The 27,829-nt window shown below is 41.8% G+C and overlaps 2 protein-coding genes across 2 annotated transcripts in view; both read right to left on the bottom strand.

Annotated features, from left to right (window-relative positions):
* Positions 1-24,058, bottom strand: part of LOC102937750 (NBL1, DAN family BMP antagonist) — a 64,158-nt gene extending 40,100 nt beyond the window's left edge. Inside the window, exon 1 of the mRNA XM_037881059.2 lies at positions 23,943-24,058. The gene's annotated coding sequence lies outside the window, so the exon portion shown is untranslated. The remainder of the gene's footprint in view (positions 1-23,942) is intronic.
* On the bottom strand, positions 525-24,084 carry MICOS10 (mitochondrial contact site and cristae organizing system subunit 10). The gene is made up of 4 exons (XM_037881060.2): positions 23,943-24,084; positions 4,572-4,619; positions 3,038-3,147; positions 525-772 (listed from the first exon to the last, which is right to left on the bottom strand). The coding sequence occupies exons 1-4, from the start codon at positions 24,007-24,009 to the stop codon at positions 764-766; spliced, it is 234 nt and encodes a 77-aa protein (XP_037736988.1). The 5' UTR covers positions 24,010-24,084; the 3' UTR covers positions 525-763.
* Positions 24,085-27,829: the final 3,745 nt, after the last annotated feature.

The raw sequence follows: 27,829 nt of genomic DNA, 5'->3' as shown, positions 1-27,829 counted from the left end.
TGTCCCATTCCAGATAAAAAACCTTAGACTTAATACAGAAAAGAAAGAGATTGGGGGCTGGGGGTGTGAAGGTAAAGCTCTCGGTCAGATAGCACATGCATCTGTTTAATTAGGTCACTATGCAGGGAACAGTTTCAAAGCCCAGCTCACTTCAAGACTCTTTAAAGTTTCAAGAAGCAGCATCAGTTAGGTAAGCCAGTAAAACAGTCAGATTTGCACTCTCCTATGCTTGGAGAGGACAGAACTTAGGTCTTAACAGCAATTGTTGTAGGGACAGAACACTGGAATTTGTGTGCCTCCTAAAACCAGCCCAGGCAGCTGGGTGTCCAGCAAGTGATGTGAGGTGGGGATATTTCTGTGAACTGGATGTTTGGTGCAGGCTGCCTGTTAGAGTGGGAAGGAACACACAACAGCTGTCATTTCACAAGGACTTGAACAGTGGCTTTAACCAGGTGGTCCCAGCTGCTAGCATTACAATAGGAGTCCTCTCCTTCCACTCACACGCAAAGAAGCCAAAACACCAGGGGGGTCCACTTTTGTTTTATTTATTTTTCAGAAGAGTTCCTCCTGGCACTTTCTGGAGAGAAAATACAAAACAAGATGCAGAACTTTGTTCCATGTACATAAACAGCTTGTTGGAGTATAAAGAGCAACTGATAAGTGTTTCAGAAGAACGTTGGCTTACTCCAGGGGCACTTCAATATTCCTGAGGAATAACCATGATTTCTCCTTTCGTCCCACTGGGATGTTCTTAAGTCATTAGTCACTGTTCCTGTAAAGCAAGAAGATTCCCATAACATTTTGTATCCTATAGCACCTTCTACCTGAGAAGCTCAAAGCAAGCAGTTTAGCCTATAGCACCCCCATGAGGCAGGTTAGAATTTTGATCCTTATTTGATAGATGGAAAAGCTGAAGCATGGAGAGGTTAAGCAACCACATTCACACAGGAAGTGTAGAAACAGAACCTAGATCACGCACTTCTTGGTCTCATGCTTTATGCCACAATTAGTAGAACTTCACTGAATACATTCGAGGATACTTTGGGGGGCAGTGTCTAGATTTAAGGGTAGTCTCCTGTGCAGGTGTTATTGCACTCCCCATTCATTTTGATAACCCACAGAATGGATTCAAATGTTGTATAAGAAAGTTAAAAATCAAGTTCTAACATCATTTTCTAGGAAAACAGATGCGTATGATAATGCAACAATATTTTCCACACTGCTAACTACCAGAAGTGAAATAATTTCACTTTAATAACCCTGGAGCTTTTACTCATGACCAGACATTTTGGAGAGAATTAATGATATTAACCATTAGATAGCTTCATCTCTCCCTTCCCTCCCTCCAACATGCTCAGACTCTTTGTGCCAGGGAAAGCCAGCAGAGACCGTGCTGGAAACTTTGTCCTCAGCTCTAGAGCCACGCAGGCAGCTGTGCTTCTTCTGTGCAGTGTCCCTCTGATGACCTCATTCTCAGAGAGACCACCCTTGTTACAGAGTTGAGATTATTCCTTAAGACAAATATAAACCCTTGCCAGGCTAGACTCAAGTCAGCCTTCTATTTCTCAATGTTCTCAGGCAGTTATTTTGCCATAACAAGCATCTTCCAAAGGACAGAGTGTTTCCTAGAGTTTCTGGATTGGGTGTTCACACACCCAGAGTCCAAACTGGAGAAATTTCATTCCAATTTATTTCTGACTGAAGTCCACAAAAATAAGACAACACCCCACAATGGTTTTATGTTAAACTCTCACACACTTCTGTGGCAAACACTCTTAGATGGATCTAGAACATTACGGGGTTACATTTGTTTCACTCATATAAGATGCCAGCTACTCCATGTTTTTATCCAATATAAAAGTTTCTTTAATGTAAAGGATTGGCACAAAGTCAATGGCAGAGCACATTTCCAGTACAATATTCTGAACCAGGTGGATTTGCTAGGACTGTAAAAGCCTGCTGAAGGCTAATCATTCAATAAATCCAGGGATGATTCGACTTCATATTCTTGAGGTAAAAAACGGGCAGAAAAACCCTTCTTTACCCATCATGAAGGAGCAAAAAAAGGCATAGGACCATTCCCTCCCCCAGTCCCCTTTTGAAAGGTCACTTCTAAGTTTTCTGGCAGAAGGTTTTAAGTGAGCACTTTGACGTTTTATAATGTAACTTTACACATGCTCAGGAGCATGCCTCTGCTACTGTGTCATCTCAGTGCTTTCAATGATGCATCCCTTCACAATATTTTCTGTGCATTCCACAGAAATAATCCCTATTTTATGTTTAATTTTTATGTGAGGGAGTGGGGGATTTTTACCACCAATGCAAAAATCATTCTAAGGTGGTCACTTTGTGTGACCATAATCATGCCTAACATCATAAAACTAGATTAAATTGTACCAGCCGCTTGGCTAGTATCAGTATTCCCCCAAGCCACTTACAACACAACCCTCTTTAGAGAAGGTGGACCCAAAGGCACCTTTTTAAATTGTGCCATGTCTAGATTCTAATGATTCCAAATTCATATGATCAAACAGTCTACGGTTCATTAACATCCTTGAGGACAAAGGAGACTTTACCAGTTTGAGTCATGAAAACACTAAGGCCCTGATCCTTCAATCAGATCCACCAGTACAGAACCCTGTGCAGAGCCCCACTGAAGTCAAAAGAGCTACTACAGGCAATTAAGTCCTCCCCTCATAGTTCCGATTGCAAGACTGGGGCCATGCCGTTTATGTTAAGATTAATTTTCCCATATTTCTTACACACTTGTACATTGTGGAAAAACCACCTGCAGCATCTAAACTGATCCTGTGGAGATTCCAATGCGCTCAAAGAGAGATGGTATGTAGCATAAGTAAAAAAAAAAAAATAATACACTGAATATTTGAAAGGATCTGAAAAGTTTGACAAAAAAAGATGCCACACACAGGAGCTCTCCTCCAGCTAGTGGCAACGTATTACTTCTACACTTGTTTTAGACAGGAATATTTAAGCACTGAATGGTGCCTACACACATTTATTTTACTCAAATACTTACTTTTACAAACTTGCCATGGAGAAGATATGGAGACTGGAAATCATGCTGACAATTAGAATAAGCCATTCCTAACCCCATCCCTGACCCAAATGCAATAGGCCATGTCTTTCCTGTGTGGAAGACAAGAGATATTGAACATAAAAATGAGAAACACTGCATTAATTTCAAGCTATAATGACAACTTCCTATCAAACATAATGGCAATAAGTGGTAGATTACTGGAAAACATGCAGTGTGCATTTTCAGGTTCTATGTATTCTGAAGTCTCCTAAAAAAAAAAAAATCTTAGAAAGTTGCATTAGAGAGCAACAAATATCATTTAGAGTCTAATGGGAATAAATCCATGGTACAGTATTTAAAGAAGTCACATTAAACTAGCAATTTCAATCTGTGGATCTCAGAAGTACTCTACAAGTATTGACAACCCACAGTGCCAGATCCTCAGCTGGTGTAAACTGGCATAGCTCCACTGACTTCAAAACAATTATGCCAATTTATACCAGCTGAGGATCTGGTCCATTATATCTTAGTGCCTTCCAGATCAAATCTGCTCATCTTAAAAATAAGAGGATTTTTCTTTCATGACGAGTTTGACCCAGAATCTTGAAAGTCTGTATGTGGTTGGGTTTTTTTCTTTTTTTTCCTTTTTTAAAAAACACATGCAAGCATCACCAGTAATAAAAGGATCCTGCAACTGGAATTCAGTTAGCAGAATAAAATCCAGCCTTGTATTGGCTCTGCAGCATTAACAGAAGTTGTAAAAGTTACTGTTAACTCTTTGGGGCAGACACGGTTGTAAGCATTTATACAGAGCCTAGCAGGGGCCAAAACTCTGACTGGGTCCTTTCACCTCTACCAGAATGACAAACAATACACACAAACAGCAGGTTTACTGAGTAGAAAAGCAGTTATTTTTCTGACAATAACTGCATTTTGAAGAATATTTCATAACTTAGATCATACCATTAAAAAGCAAAACAAAACAAAAACAAAAAAAAAAACACTGTTAACAGAGCAAACAGAACCTGCCAGTCTGCCACAGTTTGCATTTTGAAGTCATTCGGCTCTGTGCCTAGGAAGAATCTAGAGTCAGGAACAACATGTGCTCTGCTACCTGTGCTAGAGTTGAAGATTATTCTAGTATCAAGAAAGTAATTTAAAAAAAGTAAGTGAAGAGAGCGGAGACTATCTAGAAAGTATTAAAACCCCTGCAGGACGGGTTAGGGCTGATGTCTAGACATGTGGCTAATTAGTATTTAGATGCAGGGTCTCTCATAATTCCAGAGCTTTGTAATCAGAAGCCTGACTCCATGCCCAACCTGAGTTCGGAGATGTTTCATATCTAGTGACCTTGTTTGATCACAGTTAGAAGTCTAGCTAATTTCACTTCAACTAATCTATTTGGACAAGTAATGGACACGTTGGCATAACATACTAATTAACATTTACACGCTTCAAAGAATTCTGTTTAAGAGGTGTACCCAAACAATCTAATATCATGACAACAAACAGCTAAGCACATAGGGACACTTACTTTTAAAGAAGATAACTGAGAAAACAATTCCTAATCCAAAACCAGCACCTGCAAAGAGAAAATTGCAATAAAAGGAGGAAGTCAGACAAAATGTACAAATGGAAATCAATTCCATTCTTTTCATTAATTACTTGTTCTGGCTCAGGAATGCCATCCCAATCTTTTAGGTTACTCCACACCTAAAGAACAGGTAGGTTATAGGCTTGGCAATATTTCTTTTAAAAAATGCTTTAAAAGTTAGATTTAAGCAAATACAGACACATATCTAAGAAACCTACCATACAAATACAAGAGACCATCTCATGACATATCCCCCATTTCTTATTATTAGAGAGTGAATCCTGGTCCCAGCAAAAATCTATGGAAATTTTGTCACTGACTTCAATTGAATCAGAATTTGCTTCATTGTCAGAAGAAGAGAAAGCTCAAGGACACACAGTTACACCTTCACTACAAAACCAAATGAGTTCCCTTTTAGGTTTGCAGATTAATATCTTATTGTACTGTAAGTACTTCTAACTACTTCAATGTGCGTCCTCAGGGCAATAAACTTATGATGCTTCCCACTATTCTATATCTTACAAAAGAAAGCTCTGGGCTGCTTTCTTTTACATCCACAGCATTCATTAGCCAGTGTAGTTAAACAGATTGGGAAGGAATACTTTTCACATCCTAGACAGATTTAAAAATTTTATCAAATTTACACAAGTTAAGAGGGAAGGTACTGTACCTCTGGGGTCAGGCTTGAGTTATGAGAAGGTTATAAGTATTGGTTGCAAGGTTCACAAGATACATACATAGCACATAACCAGCACAGACCCAGATTGGGGTGCAGGAGTTTTTAAAGTGTCAGTGAAAAAGTGGTCTTGCCACCCATAGAATGTATTTAGAGCCCAAGTCAGTGTTGTTGTAGCGAATAGGTACATGGATGGGGTGCGTCCCCTTGGTTCATCAGGGGAGGAAGGGGGTTATTTTCCCTGACCAGTGGTCTCGTTTACTTGTCCTCGTCCTGACGGTGGCCCGTGATGTGCTCCGTGTAAATGTCTCTGGACCACTTGATGGCGTCGGACACCATGAGCTGTCTCATGAGCCAGGCGTAGCGCCGACCAACTCCGCTCACTCTCAGCTCGTTGTGGGGGTCCCATGCGCCCAAGGCTCCCACAACCAGGGCGTGGATCTGGACTTACACTGATTGAGTTGTAACAGCTCAGAATTTCTCCATCACCACTTGGGAAATTATTTAGCGTGTTTCAGAAAAATGCTTCTGTAACTCAAAGAAAATTCTTTTCCCTGGAAGATGAATATTACGAATTTCGTGAAGAGCTGGGGAAGTTGTCAGTAGATTTTTGTTATTTCAAGAACCATTAAACAAAATAGCTAAAAATTCAAGTTCAATGGGAAAGTTCTGCCTTCAATTACCGGGGCAAGGCCACTGACTTTAGAGGGGACTGCAAAGGTAGAATAGCAAAATTCAGCCACATATGCACTTATTTAGCCAATGAGCAAAAGTTTCAAACACACTTAGAAGTAAAAAAGAAAGTGTCTGGGCTTGGTTTTTTGTTTTTTGTTTTTAAGCAAAAACCCCACCATTCTTAAAGTTATTAGATCTCATCATTTACTGTCTGCACCTAGAAGGATTATATTGTACTAAAGAATGGTTCCTACTACATGCATCACTGAATAAGGGCCACCTTATACTCTCACTGTGGGTTGGGACTTAAAACAGCTAAGCAAAATGGCCCCAGGACCTAGAGTGGACAACCCCCCAAAAATCGCATACATCTACAGCCGCTTCTGTGTGGGCTGAGCCCCCTTTTTAGTTTGTCCACTCCCCAGGCCAACTTACACAGCCTGCAAAGAAAAAATAAGTAATGACAGCTCCCACTCTTTCATCACTCTTTGCTCCAATAAGCAGCTCTGCACTTCGCTGCCTTAGCGAATAATCTGTGAAGCATTACAAGTGCTTTTATTATAGAAAAACACTGCATTTTAGGAGGTGAGATAATGACTTGGTCTGAACAGAGACAACTGACCTTTGCTCTCAGAAAACCTAAGTTATCCTGTTAGAACGAGAGCTAGAAACAAGAATGGTTTCTGAAAGCTCTCTTCACTCTACTACAGCGTTTCAACAGTACCGATTATCGCAGAGGTAACTACTTTACCAAGGCATTATGGTTATTACAGGGCAGGATTTCAAAACATGCAACTGCAAGGGAAGAGGTTTGATGACAGCTTGCCAAGTGGTCCTGACATCAAACCCCCAGACATCTTCGCAATTGAACGTTTCACAGAAGGACAGATTTTCACTCTCCTCAACCATGTGCAGTTTGCATAGCTTAAAAAAATAACCTGAACTCCTCAGAGCTCTTTAGACGCCTCGTCAGACTTTCATGCATTTTCTGAATTGGGGACACTAGCAAACACAATACTTACTAGAATCTTGTGTAAACAACTCTAACCATTCAGACTGTATATAAAACTCTGGTCAGTGATGCACAATCTGGGAGATAAATAGTGGGTCGCCATTAGCAATGGCTCAGTTATGCCTTTTCCCCAACTGGAGCTTCTCTTCAGTACCTTTGCAATAGCACAGCTGGTGTTGGCTCCAACAGAAAGTAATTATCCTTAATGGCATAAACAATCTACAAGTATTCATCAAATGGACAAACTGTTTGGCTTCCTGATCCCGGGCGCCTTCTGACGATCCTTTCCTACCATATGTGGCTATGCTGTCTTTTTGTTTTGGTTTGATTGCTGGACTATAAAATCTGAATCTGAACTGAAAGCGATTACTTCAAGAAATTGGACAGACAGCACTAGGCGTTGTTTGAACTGTCCAGCTGAGAAGCGTAGTCATGCAGCGATACTGCTTTATACTTCCTGTCCAAGAGGAATTCTCTCTGCCAATCCAAACAGTTAGGTAATCAATGAGAAATTATTTGCAGAATGACAAATTCTACATCAGCCACACGCAATGCCCAAGTAGTTGCTAATGTCACCACATTTCCATGCTGTCGGTCAAACCCATATTCCTCTTTGCCACTGCTGTGGCAAACTGGTAAGTTTTGAAGGGTGTGATAAGAAAGAATTATATACTTGGCAGGCAGGGGAGAAATAAACCGAAAATAATATCAGACATGTCCCCTCACCTTTAGGAGTCTTCCATCTTTGTTGGAACCACTAAGATTCCCCTCAGTTTTTCCCCCACTCAATCACTGGCCTAAACAGAAACCCATCAATCCTGTTTCTTAGCTGGCTGATAGGGAAACTATAGAATGAACATGCAAAGGCATTGCCTGTACAAGTAGAGAGCAATACAGGGCCAGGAACGGAACCCACATCTTTCCACACTACGCAGCCAGGCGAAGCCATATTAGACATTTCAATACAGAAAGGAAAATATGTTCTGCTAGGGACAGGAACATATTCCTACTGAGCTCACTGCTTTGGTGGGAGTGCAGCAGACTAAATAGGTGACCTGGGTTAGGAAGAAAGCTAGAAGCTCTCGTTATCTGGGATGCTGAAATTCAAACACGTCACAGTGGTGACAAGCCTGGGTTTCAGGGAAGGGACAGGAGATCTGGTTTAGGCCTGCCTCCTGTGGAATGACATGATGTCCATCTTTGAGGATGCTTACTCCATCCTATTTCATCTGGAAGATGAGTAAAATGGCAGATCCGTACTAGAAAATGGAGTAAGAGGTTTGGATTAGTTGGTAGATCTAGGGAGTGAGAGAGGTAGGTGAAGGCAGAAGTCTGTTACTGTTAATGCTTTTTATCATCTACACGAGGAGGAAGTTTCACAAATATGAAGCCAAAGAGGCAGAATCTGAGTTTCGTTGATCCCTGCTCCCAATCCCAAAGGCTGTCAAGCTTCACTCCACTCCCTACTGGGGAATGGGCTAGAAACGATGCTGAACTCTCAACTGGTGGGAAATGTTGTGATCAGGAACAGTAAGAAGTGTTCAGATATTCTCCCCACCCACAGAAACCACTATTTATGGTGAGTCTGCTTTTTCCTGGCTCGTTTTTGCCTGTAAATATTGGTTTTAAACTTAAACAGAAGCCTAAGCTACATTTAAGTTTTTATCCTGCCGGGTTAAGAAACTGTTACTGTGGATAATTTCTCACTCATCATCATCCCACTAGGAAGTAGTTGTGGTTATGTGGTCATTTCCTATGCATCTCCAAAAAAAGAGGAGGGGGGCCCTAAGTCATTCTTTCTTCAAAACAAAAGGAAAAAGTGTGTTTTACTTTAATTCTATATAGAGTTACACTACAGAGAAACAATGGGAGAGCCTGCTGATGCGTTTTACAGGTTCAAGTTCTCACATGCTCAATTTCCTTTTAAAAAAGCAACATGTTGCTTCAAAGAGCCTCCCACCTGATCAGAGACACTAACTCTACAGCTGTTTCCACTAAAGATGGGCATCTCTGGGCCAGGCTTTAACTTCATAACAATAAAACATGAAGGGTTTATCTTACAATAAAAACAAAACGAACATGGAAAAAGCTAAGGGCTCGATCTGTGCTGGGTTGCTTCTCTCACCTCCCCCACCCCCACCCCGCCACCTTCTTGCTCAACAGAGCCTCTTTGGAAGAAAAGGCCACCGGAAAGTGTAAAGAACATTTTTCATCTTCTCTGACAGCTTTAAATGTTTAACTAGAAAAACAGCCTCTTCAGCCCTTTGTCGTTTCAGTTTGAACCCATTTATAGTCAATACCGACAGCGAACATTAAGATTCTATGCATATCTTATTATCCTATTCCTGCCTAACAGTAAAGGCTGTTTATGTACAAGCAGATACAGAACTGGAATTAGGCCTCTACGCCTGGGCTCTGTGCCTTTTTTTTTTTTTTTTTTTTTTTAAATACACTTTGGCTCATGTACTTTCAGAGAGAGAGATCATTATACCCAAAATCAATCTAATATACACAAGAGCATGTGCCTCATACCCAAGAGGATATCATAAGAGGATCGCAGATAAGCAAATCTTTGAGACAGACTTATGCCTCAATAGTACATCCGGGAAAAGATTCTTCTATAAAGTTTATCAATGCTCCCTTCAACGCACACAGTTACCATGAGTTTTAATAGTCTGCCCAAGCAACAGTGGGCTTAAGCAATTATAAAAACCTAACAGTCACACTTAGATATGGTTTTCTTCTTAAAAAGACAGTGAGACTAAAGGTGAAAGGTTTAAATATGCTCAGTGACAACTGCTGTTACTATGTGCCATAGAGGTTTTCCAGTTTCTTAATGCAATTTTCTTTTGTAGTTCATTAGACAATTACATACACAAAAATATCAAACTGCATCTCCCTCCCTTCAGGTTTTGCTCTTTTACATAAAGAGCTACGGTATTAAACAAAATGCAGACTAAGCTGCTGGTAGATAGCTACTTAGTTGTAAGAAAGTAGTAACTAGTCTGTACAGGTTAAGCTTTCTGGAACTGAAGAGCTAGCGTCATCCTTTTGGGATCCAGACCTGGATAGGACTAGTTAGAAAAAGGACAATGATCTTTCATAAAGCCAACTTGACTGGAACAATGACCACCATTAAAGTCTGGAAATTTCAGCAAACCATAATGAGTCAATTTCACTGTTGAAGTGGTGGTAGCAGCAGTTTTGGGGCAAAATGGCAGCTGTCAGCCTTCAATTAAAAAGCTATTGAAAAGGATTAAAAATTCAGTGTGATAAGTTCCGAGTAAATATCAATGCAGTAGCTAGGTAAGGTATTAGAACTTCTACTTTGTAACTTACAAAAAACTGTATTTAACAACACTTTTTGCATAAATATTTACAAGCAATATTCTTTCATCAGAATTATGACAGGATGCTCCCCATCGTCTTTCCTTCCTTATCATGCCCCAAATGAAGAAGTTAAGTTTGGCAAGACCTATATACAAATAACTGTTGTACAAAAATGCCTTTGTAGATTAGGACAGGGCAGTTCAGCAGGAATTACATTTCTAAGAACTAGTTTTCATTTATTAGAGGTGCTTAGGGTCCAACAAAGTCATTTAAGCAGACTCCAAACTATATTGCTCAATCTTTTTGAGGCAGGAATCAGATTTTCCCAAAGTGCCAATGCTCAATGTCGTCTTAAACACAAAAAACAAACCACCAACCACTTTTCCTCTACTCTGTTGATGTTGTTCTAACAGCAAACAGGGAAAACTGAAGGATGACACAGGGGAAAACAGTGAAACTGATTATATATATAGTGTCTTGTCAAATACACAAAGTACTCTAAAAATATACAGCAAAATGCATTTTTACTTGGTTGTTATACTGATCTGAAGTACTTGAAATAGGTTTAAAAATTCCAGATGTAGTTGTGATTAAGTCATCCCTTTAAGAGAAAAATCAACAAAAAATCCAAACACGGATTTCTAGGCACCCCCAATCCTACTGCTGTTTGTCTGGTATCCAAAGGCTAGCGTTACATATACAAAGGCTCTTCCAGCTTCTATTCAATACTTCCACAATGGAACAAAAAGATGTTACCCACACGCTTTCCAGACATCCAGGATAAAAACCTATACAATGGTATAGGCTGGTAGCTCCAACAGGAATTAGTTCATTTCACATCCAATGGTGAAAGGCTGGTGGGGCAGAGGGAGAACATCCTCCTGCTTCTGCTAAAGAGGGTGGGGGGACGAGACAAGAGTGGAGGCCTATGTGTAACTCAGGCCAGCACAGCATCTTGTCAATACTACACCAAGGCTTTTGTCCAGATTAAACACGTATGGATAATTTAGAGGGAAAAATGTTACAGTGGTGTCTCACTCACTAAAGGAAATGCCATGGAAAGAAGCCTAAATCCTCCTCAAATCTCCAGCGAGGAATTTATCATTTACAAGGACAAGTGCCAGTAGTCCTTAAGTTGCTCAGAATTTCTTACAAAAATAAGTTTTATATATCAGGGAATTAAGTGCCAGGAAACATTCCCACCTACTGGCATCGTGTCGCAGGGATAAAATAAATGAGTGGATGGTTTAGGACACCAGTTGGCTGAAGTCCCTTTCCACTGGCTGATTGGACTTTTTGGCAACATCACAGCTATGTACCAACTCCCCAAGAATGCACAGCTGGGGCCTCATCACTGTACAAATATAGCGGACCAGGAAGTCAGTATATTTGGCTTAACTTCCATCATAGCAGACCTTCTCCTTCTGTCCAGGCTTTTGAACAGGCTGCACAATCATAGGAATCCAGACTCAGAACTACCCCCCAATTTCTCTTCTCTCCTTGAGAAAAAAAAAAAAAAAAAAAAGTCCCACCCTGCAGCTGTGGAGGTTGAAGTGAAGGCCAAAAAGAACTTCAGTTCTCTTCCTGCACACAACTTCAGCTCGCTAGCGGACCAAATGGAGCTAGGAAGGAGGGAAGCATCTTCAGAGCTGTTTCCAGACACCTATAGTTGGCCAAACAACTGAACACAAGCTGATCGCCAACTCAGGCAGCTTTTCTCCTTCCCCAACTCCCTCCCCAGAATTGCAGGAGTTAATGTGAGGAGCCAAGTTCTGAAAATACAACTTCAACTCCAACCTCCAATGGCTGAATGGAGATGGAAGAGAGTCCTGGCTCAGCATTGAGTCCTTGCCCTGGTGTAAAGCAGCATGAGAAGTAAGCCAGAAGATATTCCCCTAACTTCAAACTGCAAGGGAAGCTAAGCATGTGGAAGGAGAGACAGCACAAATAAAGACAGCAGCAGACAGCAACACATAGGAGCAATGGAGAATTCAAAGGAACAAAAAATTCCCCGCAAGATAGGACCCCAAAAAAATATGGAATGACTAAGATTTCACTAACTGTGTAGGTCACTTTTTACAAGATAAATTTGACCCTTTACACCCTAAGGACAATACCACATAGCAGTAGTTTATAGGTAAATGTCAAATATTTCTAGCCTCTAAACAAGAGCATACCTGAAAAGGTTAAGGAGTACTTGTGGCACCTTAGAGACTAACAAATTTATTTGAGCACAAGCTTTTGTGGGCTACAGCTCACTTCATTGGATGCATTCAGTGCCACTGAAGTGAGCTGTAGCCCACGAAAACTTATGCTCAAATAAATTTGTTAGTCTCTAAGGTGCCACAAGTACTCGTTAACCTTTTTGCGGATACAGACTAACACGGTTGCTACTCTGAAACCTAAAAAGGTTGTTACACACATGCAACTCTATTTAAGGCAATAGGGTTATAGGCGTGCCCATGTGTAACTAAGGACAGAGTTTTGTCCACGAAGGGTAACGAAAGCAGTATTTGACATTAGTCTTTATCTGTGCCTTTGCCAAGGACTCTGATGACTTACACATATGAGGAAACTAGAGACAGACATAAGGAAATATGCAGTACTCTTAAAAAGTTTCTAATTAGCTGATTTTTTTAAAATTATTATTACATTGTCTAATTTTGATTATGAAGACATTACAAAGGAAGCAGCTGTAGTCAGCTTGATGTATATCAGGACAGGAAGATCTGAGCCGGGGGAAAAACAGGGAACAGGAATTTTCTACATTTGAGTTTGATTATTTTTCCAGGGATTTTTGGTTTAGGGCCCAATCCTAATCCCACTGATGTTCCCATTGACTTTGATGGAAGACAGATTAGGCCCTTATTGTATATATATTCATATACTACACCTCTGTCAGAGCAGTAGTCCTGTGGATCAAGAGTGTGAAACCTGTCTCTGATCTTTCTATCCTGAAGGATATCGAGTTGCACTTCCTGTTGCTATTATTAAAATGGCAGCCCCGAGAGATTACACAACTGCCCCGCTCATATCAACAGGCAGTTTAAATGTTCAAGTACTTTCCAATGAGGTTTTCAAATTTGATTATTTAAAGTAATTTTTCTGTAGTTATCCAAGGCAGTAGTAAAAATCATTGCTGATTTCCTTAAAATAAAATTAAAAAGCGGGGGTGGGGGGGGGAAAAACACGTTAGAGTCCTTACACAAGACAAGGCGGCAATACAAGAAATCCAGATACAGCTAAAGACAGTTTTTACAAGGCTTTTACTCCAAATGATAGCTAACATGCAAGATGACATTTGAAATCAAGCAGCAAAAAATAAATTAAAAAAAACTGAAAAGGCAAGTTAGCACTTTTTGTTTAAAGAAGTTGCGCAAGCCCTTTACGTTTATACGGCACAATGGGAGACGCTGGCATGAAAACAGTGAGCTCTCAAACCTACAGTATACCATTCTGTGTACAGCTAACAGATTCGCCATAGGACAGTGTTCTAACATTTATATTTCAGAAGGATCTTTAGTTTACCTTCCAAGTTTGCATTCAATTTCATAAACTAAAATTCTAGAGAATTATGCAACAATAATTATAAGGGCAGAGCTAACAGGTTTTCAAATCTACCAAAACTATATCCACTTGGCGAAACATGTTTCTGGACAGTATTTAGAAGAACCATTCAGTGGAATAAAAATTGAACAGGGTCTTTATCCTAAAGCCGTACTTTGTGTGCTTTAAAGCTGTAAACTATTAATTCAATTAATTACCAGGTGCACTACATAAAAAGTTGTGTAACAAGTCCAGTTTTCAGAAAGGTCAATAAAGTTTTACAAGTAAATACACAGAATCAACCCCATTCATAACCATAGGAAGGATTACCAATAATAGCTGACACTGCAATACAGACAATTAATCTTACTGAAAATCATTCAGACTACAGAATAGGCTGACACTAGAACAGTTTGAGATTTTACCCTCAATATACAAAAACAGACAAGATGATGCGAGCCAAGAGAAATCACATTTCAGCTGCTGCAGAAGCTAAAGTGCCTTTTTTCTCTCATAAAACATTATTAAATGAAGATTAGAGGCATTTCATGCTCAGATGTCGAAACAAACAGAGGATTAGAAGGAAATTAATATTACCACTATAGTCAGGGTGGGTTATTTATGAGTTTTTAGGCCACAGCTTGGTCATGTACAGGCATATGTTGAAATAGTACAATATCCTCCAAATAATGGATTTCAACAGAGTCATCTGAAATAGAAGCCAAGAAACCAGCAGCTTTCCCAGGGTTACTTCTTAGTGACAAATGGATTATAGCGTTTAAATCATTTACCTCACTTAATCATTTGAAAATCCTTTATACTACAGTTTCAAAGAGGGACCTTTGCTGTTTTAAATGTTCCTGAGAACATCAACAATAAACAGTTGTTCAAACTAGTACCCTTTTGTCAAAGTGAAGAAAATCTGCCAATCTTTCAGCAATTATTGTCATTCAGAATAAATACACATTACTTAGAAGTCTTTGATATAGAGTTTAATCAACAGTACAAAAGAAGCAAAAGACACTGTATTTACCTCCCCATCCTTAGTCACAGTAATAGTTCATGACATAACTTGGATGAAAAAGTTCACGTCCTTTTTAAAACCCCTGTAATATAGTTTCAAGCAAGAGCTTTTGCCATATGTGTTGACATTCTAACTGCACGACTAAATATTACCATTTATACATTCCACAATTCTCTAATTTCATATTGGAAGTAGCTATGCCATTTTCAGCCTATTAATTAATAAAATTAATTGATTAAGTGATGTTTCTCATATAATCTTAAATGCATAAATTCAGGTTAACAATCATTTAGAACAGTTTTAAATGTCACTTAAAACGCCTTATATTTAAAGTGAAAGAATAAAGATCTAGTTCTCTTCTCACAATTCACTCAATTTGGAAAATAAACGTTGACAATATAAAGAAATGAAACTGACAAATGTATTTCTTTTTGGTTTCATTTTGCAACTGTCACACATAAGTAACATACTGCAATGGTTTGGGCTGTAAACATTGCAAATTTTTGAATTCAAACTACCTAAGTTCTTCTCCCTTTAAAGAGGCCAGACAATCTTGGTAAAGCCAGAAGTTAACATATTAGAAACAGCAGGTGCAATCCTGATCCACTGAAGTCAGTGGCAAAGCTCCCATTTACTTCAATGGGCCAGGATTTCACCAAGCATGTTCTATTGATGTCTTCTTTGTTTTTAAGTATTTATGTTTCAAACACACCGCACACAAGTGCGCAACTGATTCAAGGCAACACAGATCATGTGGCACATCTTAATTTCACAGACCATTAGAGTATTTCCCCATTCTGATGGGGGAAAAGAGGGAGCATTCTTATACCTTCCCTCAAGGCACATTTCTGTTGCTGAAAGTCAGGAGTAATGAAAGAATTTATTGGGATGACTAATGGGGTCAAAAGGGGGAATATAAAGACTTGCAAATTGGGTGGAAAAGCATTAGGAGGAAGAGACTGGAGCATGTGTGTATAAAAAAAAAAACTGGTGGCAGGAAAATATAGTGTCTAAACAAAAAACATAAGCGGGATCATGCAAACTTATTAAGATTCATAACAGATATTAGCATTCAAGTCTCTGAAGACAGTAGCAGTTCAGGTCAACTAGCTCAAATGCAGAGAGGCTGCCAAAACAGCAAAGAGGAATCTCAATATGATAGTGCACAGGAGTCAGGAAGTCAACAAAATGGCCTCCATTTTCAGTTTTGCTGATTTTATAAAGGCAGTTTGGTTTGGAAAAAAACTGACATTTTATATTTCTATGGTTACACCAGTATCAAAGTTGAGTTAAAAAAAACAAGCAAATATGATGTTAGGCTTGTCAATGCACCTTGTATTGCAAGGAACTATTTGGTTAAATACTTTTTTCAACCACTGGCAATTTAATTTGAAAAATGAGTGAAAGCCCTGACATACATTTTCCTCTGATACAGTCAGTTCTGCCTAAAGGAAACCTGCTTCAGGGTTTTGAACTGATTAATTATACTGAACAGTCATGATATAGCTTTCAAAGTACCTAGCATGACTGGCAGGTTACATTTAAATTAGGTCCATTAAAATATGTTAGACACTTGGATTTTAGGTCTATTTTCGCAGTACATCACTGAACACAGACAAAGGACAACACCGTTTTTGGTTCATACCTTAGGTGAATTATTTGCTTATTGCAAGTTCTCTTCACTGTAACTTCTCAAATACTCCAACAGAGAAGGCTTTAAATGTATCAGTTATGAAGTCTCCCTCCTCTGCCTGCAAAAAGTTTACCGCTATTTTACTCTATGTAGAACCTGAAGGTGCTAGTGTCTTTCTGTGCATAATCCGGTTGCCCATAAATTCAACCACTTAAAATTTTAATTTGGCGTCTTCTTTAAAGTTGTGCTTTTGCATTTTAAAAGTAAGACCTGCAAAATCTTATTTCCCTCTTCTCCCCTCCATATACTAACACATTTGAAAGATATTTTTCTCTTGATAAGGAGGAAAATCCCTTCCCCTCACAGTAAGTGTAGGCAAGCAGAATGTGTGCGTGGGCTGGTAAATATTCTTGACATTCTGCAGGCTGGGGTGAATTGATTTAGGCAACCCAGATTATAACACGGTTTGGCTTGCCACAGTAAATCAGACTTAACTTGAGCTGTAACTAGATTTAAAGGTGGGGGAGGGAGAGAAGTGTCCTAGTCTAGGTCTCTACCTTGGCCTATCCCCAGTGTCTGTCAAAAATGTGTTGCAATCAATTTCAGTCATAATAGAGTTTAAACCACACTCAGTCATGGTTTTAAAGCCCTGTGCAGATATACCTAAAGTTTTACAACACTCTTTGCTCTTTCAAATAAACCACTGTCTAAACTGAAAATGAAAATATGTTCTAATGTGATGGAAAAAAACAAAGTCTAAACAAGCAGAAATAACAGTAAATTATGAAATGCAGACAGAGTAGCAACCCAAAAGTCAAAAATAAAGTACTGAAGTACAAGAGGAAATGTATAAATATATATTTTGGACAGTTTACTTGGAATCATTCCAGGAAGTTAATCTCCAAGTAAAACAATACAGTATAATTACAAATAAGCTGTCTCAAAACAACTGTAGAGGAAAGCATGACAAACTACACAAGACAGAGGACTGGATGTGCAAACCCCCAGCCATAAGTCAAAAGTTTACCTTTACTAATCAAGACACATCAACATTTGCTGTTGGCTTCCTCCCCACTCCAACGTATGAAAATTGCATCCTATGTTCAGTACACCACTGTTCAAAGACTGACATTTGCGGCTTCCTGTGACAACAGAACCTGGAAAACTCTCTAACAACCAGGACTTCAGAAGATTCATTTTCTTTTATTTGAATTAGGTAAAATGGGAAAATTGTACTGAGCTTCCCAAAATATTTGTTTTTCCCCTAACCATCACTTAGAAAAATATCTCTGGCAATAAAACAAAATATTTTTATAGATTCCACAATCAATGGACACTAACCTTATCCTGAGCATGCATTTCCAATCTAAATTTGGATCATCATATTAAATACTGTGAAATCTGAAGCCATTGGCTACCAAAAGGAAACTAGAGAAACTTTGGGTAGCCCACCATTAATTGATGGTATCCCATATATTTTATCAAAATTATCTGATCTTCAAATGAGAATTATTCATTTGATTTCTCGGTTTTGTTTTTCTTAATAAAAAAAGCTACTCACGCAGCATTTTTTAAATAAGTGAATTTAGTGCACAGAGAAGTACCAGGAGGGAAAAAAAGTTTACCAGCTGACAGCCCTGGAGGTTGAAATCTTCCATTGACAGAGTATGGGTAGCCACAATGCAATGTCAGTTAGTCCCCATGTCCATCCAGTCCTTGGTAGCTCTGCAGGGACTTCTAACAAGTATGTCACTTTTGGTGATAGTTTGTGAATTCAGCATCTGGGCATCAGGCACTGGACTAAGGCCACCAATTCATTTTACACTGAACATCCATCACTACTTTCAGTAGTTATCAATTAAGCATCAGTAAACTAGATGGCTCATGTACTATGCCTATGCTTTCACAGTGCATATTGCATCATTAATATTTAACATTACATTTTAATACTGTATTACTAACATAGCAACTTTAATGCAAAAAAAAAAAAAAAAAAAATCTCAGAGTGGTTTAAGCACCTCAACCCCCTCATTCCCAGATGGGTGCAGTGCATATTTTGGCACTATAATGGGCAAAATTTTCCACCCTCAGCATCAAGGCTTTACATTTCATTTCTCCTCCACAAACTTTCAGATAAAATATCTTCCTATAATACTGTCAGTTTCTTTTGACCACCCATCCAAATGGCAGCAACAAGTATAATCATTAGTCGAGAAAAACATATCCTAAACTGACACATTTAGCTTTTGTTTTTCCTCTCTCCAGTCTCCTTGCCACACTAGAATTTTTTTTTTTAAAATAGGTTTTAAAGACCTATTTATTTAATCTTGGGATTTGTTAAGTCATTCATTTTATGTACCCTGCCTAACAGGAAGCTACAAGCTGCTCCCCTACCCCTCAGATGGCAGCAATAGCTAAAGAGCAGAATGGAAGTGGAGATATTTCTGCTAAACAGACTCCAGCAGGCCCATTTTCCACAAGTTGAATTTTGATAAATAGAGTGAAGTTAATGTGATTTGTAAGAAAGCTATATAATGAAATGATTGTGAAGTAATCATTTTATTATATATTCAGTGTATAAATACTATCCTGCTTATTGAAGATTATTCACTTTTTAAGACGTGACACATACTATTCTAGATATCAATTTTCATGAAAGATGTCCTCTTTAGGATTTTTACACTAAGTCTGCTACAATTCATAGCTCTGATGGACTAATGAGTTTGATATCAATTCTAGTCAAAGTTCTCTCAGTGATACCATGTAATTTTTCTACAGCTTACTGCAGATTTTATTTACATTACACACAAGATAAACATTTGTCAAACATTCTTTGGATTGCAGAAATACATTTAATCCCTGAAATAATGTATATCCAGTAAAAAACCAACACTGATTAAAATAAGTGAAAACCCTACCAAGACAAAGACTATTTGTTAATTTTATTCTCATACACAGATGAAGACCAAGAACGTATCAATCCTGAAATGTAATACTTCTAGTTCCCGTTAAATTTCCGGCAATAAGGTTTTGGCACCATGTCACAAACACATGTACCAAGGCACAATCTAACAGAGCCAAGATTATACTTAATTTGTTCAGACACAAAAAAAGCACCCTCCCATTTTATATTTTTTGGTCTATGCTGAGCACTCTTGTTACAACTACTTAGCTATCAAGATGCATTGACAGCAATTTGGACAATGGTTGAAACAAAAGACATAAGAGTTCCAGGAAATAAACTGCGGAATCAGCAACTTCCCAAAAAGCAGACAACACTGCTTAAAAATAGGCTACAAATATTTTATCATATACCGTATAAAGGCTAAATACTGATTACATCATTACATCATACAGATTACATCGTAACAAAAAACCCTGCACATTAATCTGGTTTTTAACTATTATTTCAAGAGGCACCTTGGTCTACTGAACTTACTATAGGTCTGGAACTCCCCACTTATATTTCCAGAGCTGTCACTGCTTCGCTGTAGCACCTGGGGCAACATTCTCTGTGCAGTTCCCTTTCTGCCTCTAGTCTATAAAATGAACATAACACTTACCCCCCTGAGAAGCTGTGTTTTAAGGGACAGGACCCAATCTTGCAAGATGCAGAGTACTCTCCACACACTCCTTCTCTTGAAATTGTAGGTGCTTAGCAACTTGCAGAATCAGAGCTTAATGTGCATACATGGCTTTGAAAATGCAAAGTGTTTAGCTTTACGCATGAGAGTAGTCACATCCACTGTAATGACAGCACTCACACATGCTTAAAGCTAACACCACATGTTTGGAGGATCAGGGCTTCAAAGACTCAACAATGATGAAGTGAGCTTATGCTCAAATAAATGTGTTAGTCTCTAAGGTGCCACAAGTACTCCTTTTCTTTTTAACAAACTAAGTGTTTATCAAGACAATTCCTGATTGGTTATCAAACTAATCAGATAATCCTTCTAAAAGGAGAAAGTTATAACTGAGGAGTCATGACCAGACACCAAAATTAATGAGGTAGGAAGAATGGGGGAAGTGGGGAAAGGCTGTTTCACAGACCTTTTCAGGATTTTTTTGCAGCACTCTGACAACAGTACTATTAAGCGCCACCAAAATGAGCAAAATAACTGCTTCCAAACTATAGAAGAGAGAGAAAGTAAATAAAAATTGGCTAAATAAAATTCCGTAAGTCCCCAGTTCAGCAAGATTTATTTATACATGTACCTAACTTTAAGCACCAGTTCTAGTCATGCCTGAAAGTATAGGCCCACCTGGTATAAAATCCGGTCCCTGATAAAGTCAAGGCAAAACTCTTGTTGCCTTTGGTGGGACCAGAATTTCACCTCAGCTGGAAAGTCAATGATGTGTGCATCCATGGTGGTGTTTGACTTAGGCTTTGTCTACACTACAGGGAAAAGTTGATCTAAGCTACGCAATTTGAGTTATGTGAATAGCATAATTCAAGTCGATGTAGCTTAGATCTACTTACCATGGGGTCCACACGACGCAGTGTCAACGGGAGACTCCCTCCCATCGACTCCCCTTACTTTTCTCGATCTGGTGGACTACAGGAGTCAACAGGAGAGCGATCTGTGGTCAATTTAGCGGGTCAAAGACCCGCTAAATCGACCACCGATGCATCAATCGCTGCACATCAATCCCCATGTAAGTGTAGACAAGCCCTAAGGTAATGAGTACAAAACAGGTCATCTTGGAAACTTAACATTTTGAATCAGTAAGTTTTCGTATCAATTCAATCTCTTTCAAAATACTTATTCAAAATAGTATCTCAATTAAAAGTGGAATCAACATTTACTTTAAAAAAAATCCTCCTCACTTATTTATTGAAGACTCTCCTGTATTTATGATCTATCTGTTATAATAATCCAGCCCTCTCTGTCTGTAGGTTTACTTAGAAGTCTTCTCTCTGGATTCCATGAGACACAGATTTCTTCTCTACTAATCTTATATTGACAATTAGATTTAATCAAAAGATATATCCCTGTGAAGTAAATTCGTATGGGTCTTCACAAAATGATTGGCAGGAAGTGGAATATCTGTTGTATTGTATTCTTGTATTTATCACTAACTGTAGTCTCATGTGCAAAGGAATTATTATAGGAGCTAGTAGTGACCTCTATTTAGGTTGCCTAATACCTTCCATTATAAAAGATTTTTTCATTCTTTCTTTGAGGAAACTGAAACTATGCTGGGAACCTTGGAAATAGGCAGCCTCTCCAGGAGGTTGGGAGAGAACAGAACCAGGCTTCCCTACAACAGAACACATGGCTCCAGTGGCCCATCCAGTGGCCCTCCCCTCTACCTCTAGGGGCACCAAATGCAGAAGGTGTTCCCTATACCTCCTGAAAGGGGGGGGGGGGGGGGAGGAGAGAGAGTGAAGAGCTGGATCAGGTTCCCCCTTGGTCACACTCTAGACCAGTGGTTCTCACCCTTTCCAGACTATTGTACTCCTTTCAAGAGTGTGATTTGCCTTGTATACCCCAAGTTTCGCCTCACTTAAAAAACTACTTGCTTACAAAATCAGACATAAAAATACAAAAAAAGTGTGACAGCACACTTACTGAAAAATTGCTTACTTTCTCATTTTTGCCATAAAATTATAAAATAAATCGACTGGAGTATAATTAGCGTACTTACATTTCAGTGTGATACTTGAGCCTGTTTTTCACTTATGAGCCTTATCTGAAGCCAAAGCCCTGCCACCCGGGGCTGAAGCATGTAACTTAGCTGTACAGGGCCCTGGGCAATTGCCCTCCTTGCCACCCCCCAAACCCATTCCATAACCCCCAGGTTGAGAAACACTCATCTAGATGAGTTGAGTACCCATGGGAGACCTCTGAGTACCCCCAGAGGTACATATACCCCTGGTTGAGAACCACTGCTCTAGACCCAGGACGTGGCCCCAGAGACCCATTTCCCTCACCTGGTATAACAGCTCTCTGCTGCAGCCAGTTAATGTAGTTAGTCCTGTAGCTCAAGCTATGCTGAAGGCTCACAGTTCAAACCCTACCCCTGATGCATGGGGATAGGAGTGGTTGTTATAATTGCCCAGAAAATGTTTTTTTTTTTTTCCTTTCTATAAAAGAGAAAGTAGGAAATTACATGGGGGGGGGGGGTGCACAACACCCTACTGTTCTCAACTTTGCAACCTAAATAATACTTTAATGTATTTTTATATGTAATTATATTAACACCTCTAGAAGACGTATCAGCAGTATCTGGACCAAAAAAGGCTTTTGAGTTGGAATCTAAAAACTGAAATAATTCACCATCTAGATGTAAAGTGCTACTAGTAGATATGAGATCCTAATTGAGGTAGTTCATTACTTTGATTTCTTTGTTTCAGAATAATACTTGCGACTTTGTGTAGCAAGATCCAGACATTAGACAAACCTGTTCATAGAATGTACACTACAGAATATACAGTCCTGTACCATGTACATTGCTGGTTCAAAATTAACAGCACATAAAATAGTATCAAAACTTTTGTTTAAAGAAGTTACGTTTTATGTATGTGTTGACAAAAGTCTGTTAGCAGATTTTTAAAACTGTTTCCCCATCCTGAGCGAAATGAGCAAAGACAGGATTTATGGCAAAGCAGGGCCTCATGGAGCCTCAGTAGGATCAGCCTACTATTTGGGGGTCTTGTACTCAATAGGAATGGAGATCGTCATGTCTTTCACAGACAAGCCAATCTTAAAAAGGAAGTCACCAGGAGGTCAAAAGCCAGTATGAGTGAATCAACAGGGAAAGAGTATGAAGTAAAAAGAGAGGCACAAGCAGGCATACAGCTGGCACAGGAAGAACCATTCTGCACTGGGGATCCACATGGAAAACCTTGCAGCTTTCAGGCACAGCTCTCTTGCTTGTCATCAGAATCTCACCAAGGTCACCTTTCAAACTCACATTTTGCACTGGCGCTTGTGATACGGTGATAAAAGTATCAACTAAAGGAACACCTGGGAGGAAGGCGGTGCAGAAGAATACTGTGGCTACCTAGCCGTACTTCAGAAAATGAGCACCAGCCCCTGGCAGCGCCCTGCACTGCTGCTGTTTCGTGCCCTGCAGTTCTTACCCAGGCCCTAGGCTGCGTGTCACCATCCGAGCAGGAAACTGGGGCTCAATCTCCTGAAGTGACACACATCCTAGATCTACCCGGGCCTGTGTAAGTCACACTCCCTCCACGGACCCACCCAGGGTCCCGGGTCCCCCTCCCCAGAGATGTACCCTCCCCCCTCCACTGACCGCCCAGGGTCCGGCTCGGCCCCCACAAACCCACCCACCTCCCAGGTTCCGCCCCCCGGCCTAACTCAGGCCCCACGGCAGGGGCACCTGGGCCGCCGCCGCCTACCCCGTGACTGACCCAGCTGCCGTGCCCCCGCTTCTCCCCAACCCCCCCTTACCCAGCTTGACGACCGAGTCGGCCAGACACCGATCCCACTTCCTGCCCAACTCGCCCTCCGACGCCATCTTGTTCCCTCCCCCCGCAGAAGCAGCGGCACTCGCGGGTCACACTCAACTCCCCTCCCCGCTTTGGGGCCCGGCTAGCATCGCGAGAGCTGCTACAGGCCGTTCCGCAAATCTCGCGAGCACATGGCGCTCTCTCCGGCCCCCGCTGGGGTTGCCAAGGTTACCGCTGCTAGGCAGGCCCTGGCTCCGATGTGGGATTGACCTTGGGACCAGGCCTGGGGTGGAGATGCTGTCCTTGCAGTCCCCGCGCCTTTCCCCAGCTCCCCATCCCATAATAAGGAGGAAACTGGTCTCCACGCCCCCACCCAGCCCATGGGGCCTGCTCTATCCAGCTACCCCCACCCTCGTGGAGGGTCCAGCCTGTCCCCTTTCCTCTGTAGGGTCAGATTCGTCCTGAAGGACCCCCCACCCTGTTAGAGGGCTCAGTCTTTCCTACAAGACACCTGTCTCCTCATAGGGCCTGGTCTGTCCCTTGGGACTCCCTTCTCCTGGCAGGACCTGGTACCTCCTGCAGGACAATCACCCCCATGTGGCCTTCCCATCCCATGACACAGACATGCAGGTAAAGGCTGTTGCCTACCCCGGTCCCGCAGATTACATTGTGGGGGGCCATCCTGGTTTGATCAGCGTGGAGGAGATCTTGCATCCCCCTCACAGGACCCAAAACGAGAGGTGGGGAGTGGGAGTGTCTGAGGATGGGGTAAACCCTGGGGGAGAGAATCTGTGATTCCTAAAATGAGGTCAAGCACGGGGACATCATATGACAGTGCAGAATTGTTGGGGGTAAGGGGGAAAATGTCACTGGAGGTCTTCACTGACACATAGAGTTGCCAACTTTCTGATTGCAGAAAACTGAACACCCCGGCCTACCCCTTCTCCGAGGGCCAATCCCCACTCACTCCATCCCCCCTCCCTCTGTCGCTCACTCTCGCCCACCCTTGCTCACTCGCTCATTTTCATTGGGCTGAAGCAGCAGGTTGGGATGCAGGAAAGGATGAGGGCTCTGGCTGCGGGCTCCAAGGTGGGGCCAAAAATGAGGAGTTTGGAATGTGGGAGGGGGCTCCAGGCTGAGGCAGGGGGTTGGGGTGCAGGAGGGGGTGAGGGCTCCGGCTGGGGGTGCAGGTGTAACCCGTACACCTCCTGGGTGTGGTGTTCTCTCCCATCTATTGGCACTGAGACCACTTAGAGAGAGAGTTAAATGAGTCTGCTGTACGGCCTTAGCTAGCAGCCAGTTCAATTTTAGTTCATGCAGTAGAGGCTCATGCACTAAGTTCTAGAGTTCCCCAGTTCAATCCCACTCGCCGACAACCAGGGTCTGTCACTGTTACACAGGCTCCAGGGTGGGGCCAGAAATGAGGGGATTCTGGGCTGGAGCAGGAGGTTGTGGAGGTGCAGGCTCCAGGCAGCTCTTACCTCAAGCAGCTCCTGGAAGCGGCCAGCATGTCCCTGTTGCCCCTAGGCAGAGGCGTAGCCAGGTGGCTCTGCACGCTGCCCACGTCCACAGGTGCCACCCCCATAGCTCCCATTGGCTGTGGTTCCTGGCCAATAGGAGCTGTGGAGCCAGCACTTGGGCCGGAGGCAGTGCACAGAGCCTCCCTGGCTGTCCCTCTACCTAGGGGCTACAGGGACATGCTGGCCACGTCCGAGAGCAGCACAGAGCCAAGGCAGGTAAGGAGCCTGTCTTAGCCCTGGGCCCCTGCCAACCAGACTTTTAATGGGCCAGTCAGCGGTGCTGATCGGAGCCACCAGGGTCCTTTTTTGAAGAGGAGTTCCGGTCAAAAACCAAATGCATGGCAACCCTGCTGAACACAGCAGTCTGCCCCCATGGATCGCAGGATCTGGGGCATAAGCACAAAAGAAACTCATGCATAGTTACAGGTTTCAGAGTAGTAGCCGTGTTAGTCTGTATTCTCAAAAAGAAAAGGAGTACTTGTCACACCTTAGAGACTAACAAATTTATTTGAGCATAAGCTTTCGTGAGTGAGCTGTAGCTCACGAAAGCTTATGCTCAAATAAATTTGTTCATCTCTAAGGTGCCACAAGTACTCCTTTTCTTCATGCATAGTTGTTCCTATAGCAAGTTTTTAATGTAAACAGGGATTTTTTTCCAGAGAATTATCCTAGACAAGCCTTACTATAGTTTATAGTACAAATTTCAGGGGATAAAATCCCTTGTTCACACTCATTAAGGAAACTCTGAGCAGCAACTGTGTTTGTGACAAGTTCAAATCCTTCCACAGTCTACGGTAGCAGAGAGACAGGACTTTTGACTAAAGACTGGTGATGTCACAGGGTGACCGGCTCCTTTAAGAGATAATGGGCCCAGCCAATCTGTGACTCACTTTCCGTTCTCCTCCCTAGGTAGGAAAAGTTACTAGGGTTAAATCCAGAGGTGAAAGTAAGCCGGTCCAGGCCGGTCCAGCATACCGGCAAGAGCCAGTACGCCATGCCGGACTGGACTGGCTTCCCCGGCGGTGATTTAAAAGGCCCAGTGCTCCTGCAACTGCAGGCAGCCCCAGCCCCTTTAAAGTGCCACCGGAGCTCTGGCAGCAGGGCTCGGGCGGGGGCTCCCCGCAGTGGCCGGAGCACCAGGCCCTTTAAATCCCTGCCTGAGCCCGGCTGCTCTGGCAGCCGGGCTCCAGCAGGGATTTAAAATGCCCGGAGCTCTGCGGCGGCTGGAGCCCCGGGCCCTTTAATTCACCCCTGAGCCCCGGGGCTCCCAGCCACCTCTGCAGCTGGTAGCTCCGGGGTGATTTAAAGACCCCAGGGCTCCCAGCCAGAGCCCCGGGACCTTTAAATCGCCTCTTCCAGTTGAGACCACGCCCCCACTCAGGACTCGGGCGTACTGGTAAGTCCTTTAAGTTACTTTCACCCCTGGTTAAATCGATAATAATCATGATAATAATCAATGATCTGGTATTTGGTCCACTCTGGAAAAATACTTAAATATTCATTGGACCAGAGAGAGAAAGGGAGAATGACTGAAGTCCAGTGGTTAGGGTCCCCCCCCAAGAAGTGGGAGTCCCAGGGTCTAGTCCCCCTGGTCCAATCACTTTTTCATTATTTATCCACTGTGGAACAGTTTCAACAGGAGCGACTGAGGAAGCCCACATCAGATTATCCCATACCTCAGTGGTTAAAGTACTCTCCTGAAAGATGGAAAACCACTGTTGAAATCCTTACTCCACCTCTGACAGGGAGGGAGGAAGGAATTGAACCTGGGTCTCCCACATCCCAGGTGCATGCTCTACTATCATGCATCCACAGGATTGGTGCTATGTCCCCAGCTTCGGAACAGTCTCTTGGAGGACCCCCTTCAATGTGCCAGAGCCCTCAAGGGTTCTCACCATTCCTTCAAGGTAGGCCACGTGACCTCACTGCCTCCTAAGACTGCATCTCTGGGGTTTCAGCACTCCTGCTTCATACCATGAGCTCTGTTCAGTGAATCCAACTGAGACAGACCCTTGGTAGAGACTTGTAAGTCGTGTAAAAGGCACCCTAGAATAGAGAATTAAGGGGACACAGCTGTTCAACAGTGCAGATTGTATCCTGGGGAACGTCACAGCACCTGCCTGCCTGACTCCATGAGACAGATTCCCATTCATGGATCTCTAGCACAGCTAGGTGCCTCTGCGGAGCCCAGGTTTAGGGGCTTATCTGGGTGGCGTTATCACCTCCCCCCCCCCATCAGCATATCCCATTGGCTATCTTAGGAGGCTCCCCGCCTAGCATGCCGACTTTTGTGGCCTGCATTGTAAGACACCTGTCTTTCCCCATTCATTGTATAGTGAGCCTAGCTGCCTAACTCAGGCTTTGTGGA

Source organism: Chelonia mydas, chromosome 18, assembly GCF_015237465.2.
Source record: "Chelonia mydas isolate rCheMyd1 chromosome 18, rCheMyd1.pri.v2, whole genome shotgun sequence".
Classification (NCBI taxonomy): domain Eukaryota; kingdom Metazoa; phylum Chordata; order Testudines; family Cheloniidae; genus Chelonia; species Chelonia mydas.
This window is presented reverse-complemented; position numbering and strand designations above follow the sequence as displayed.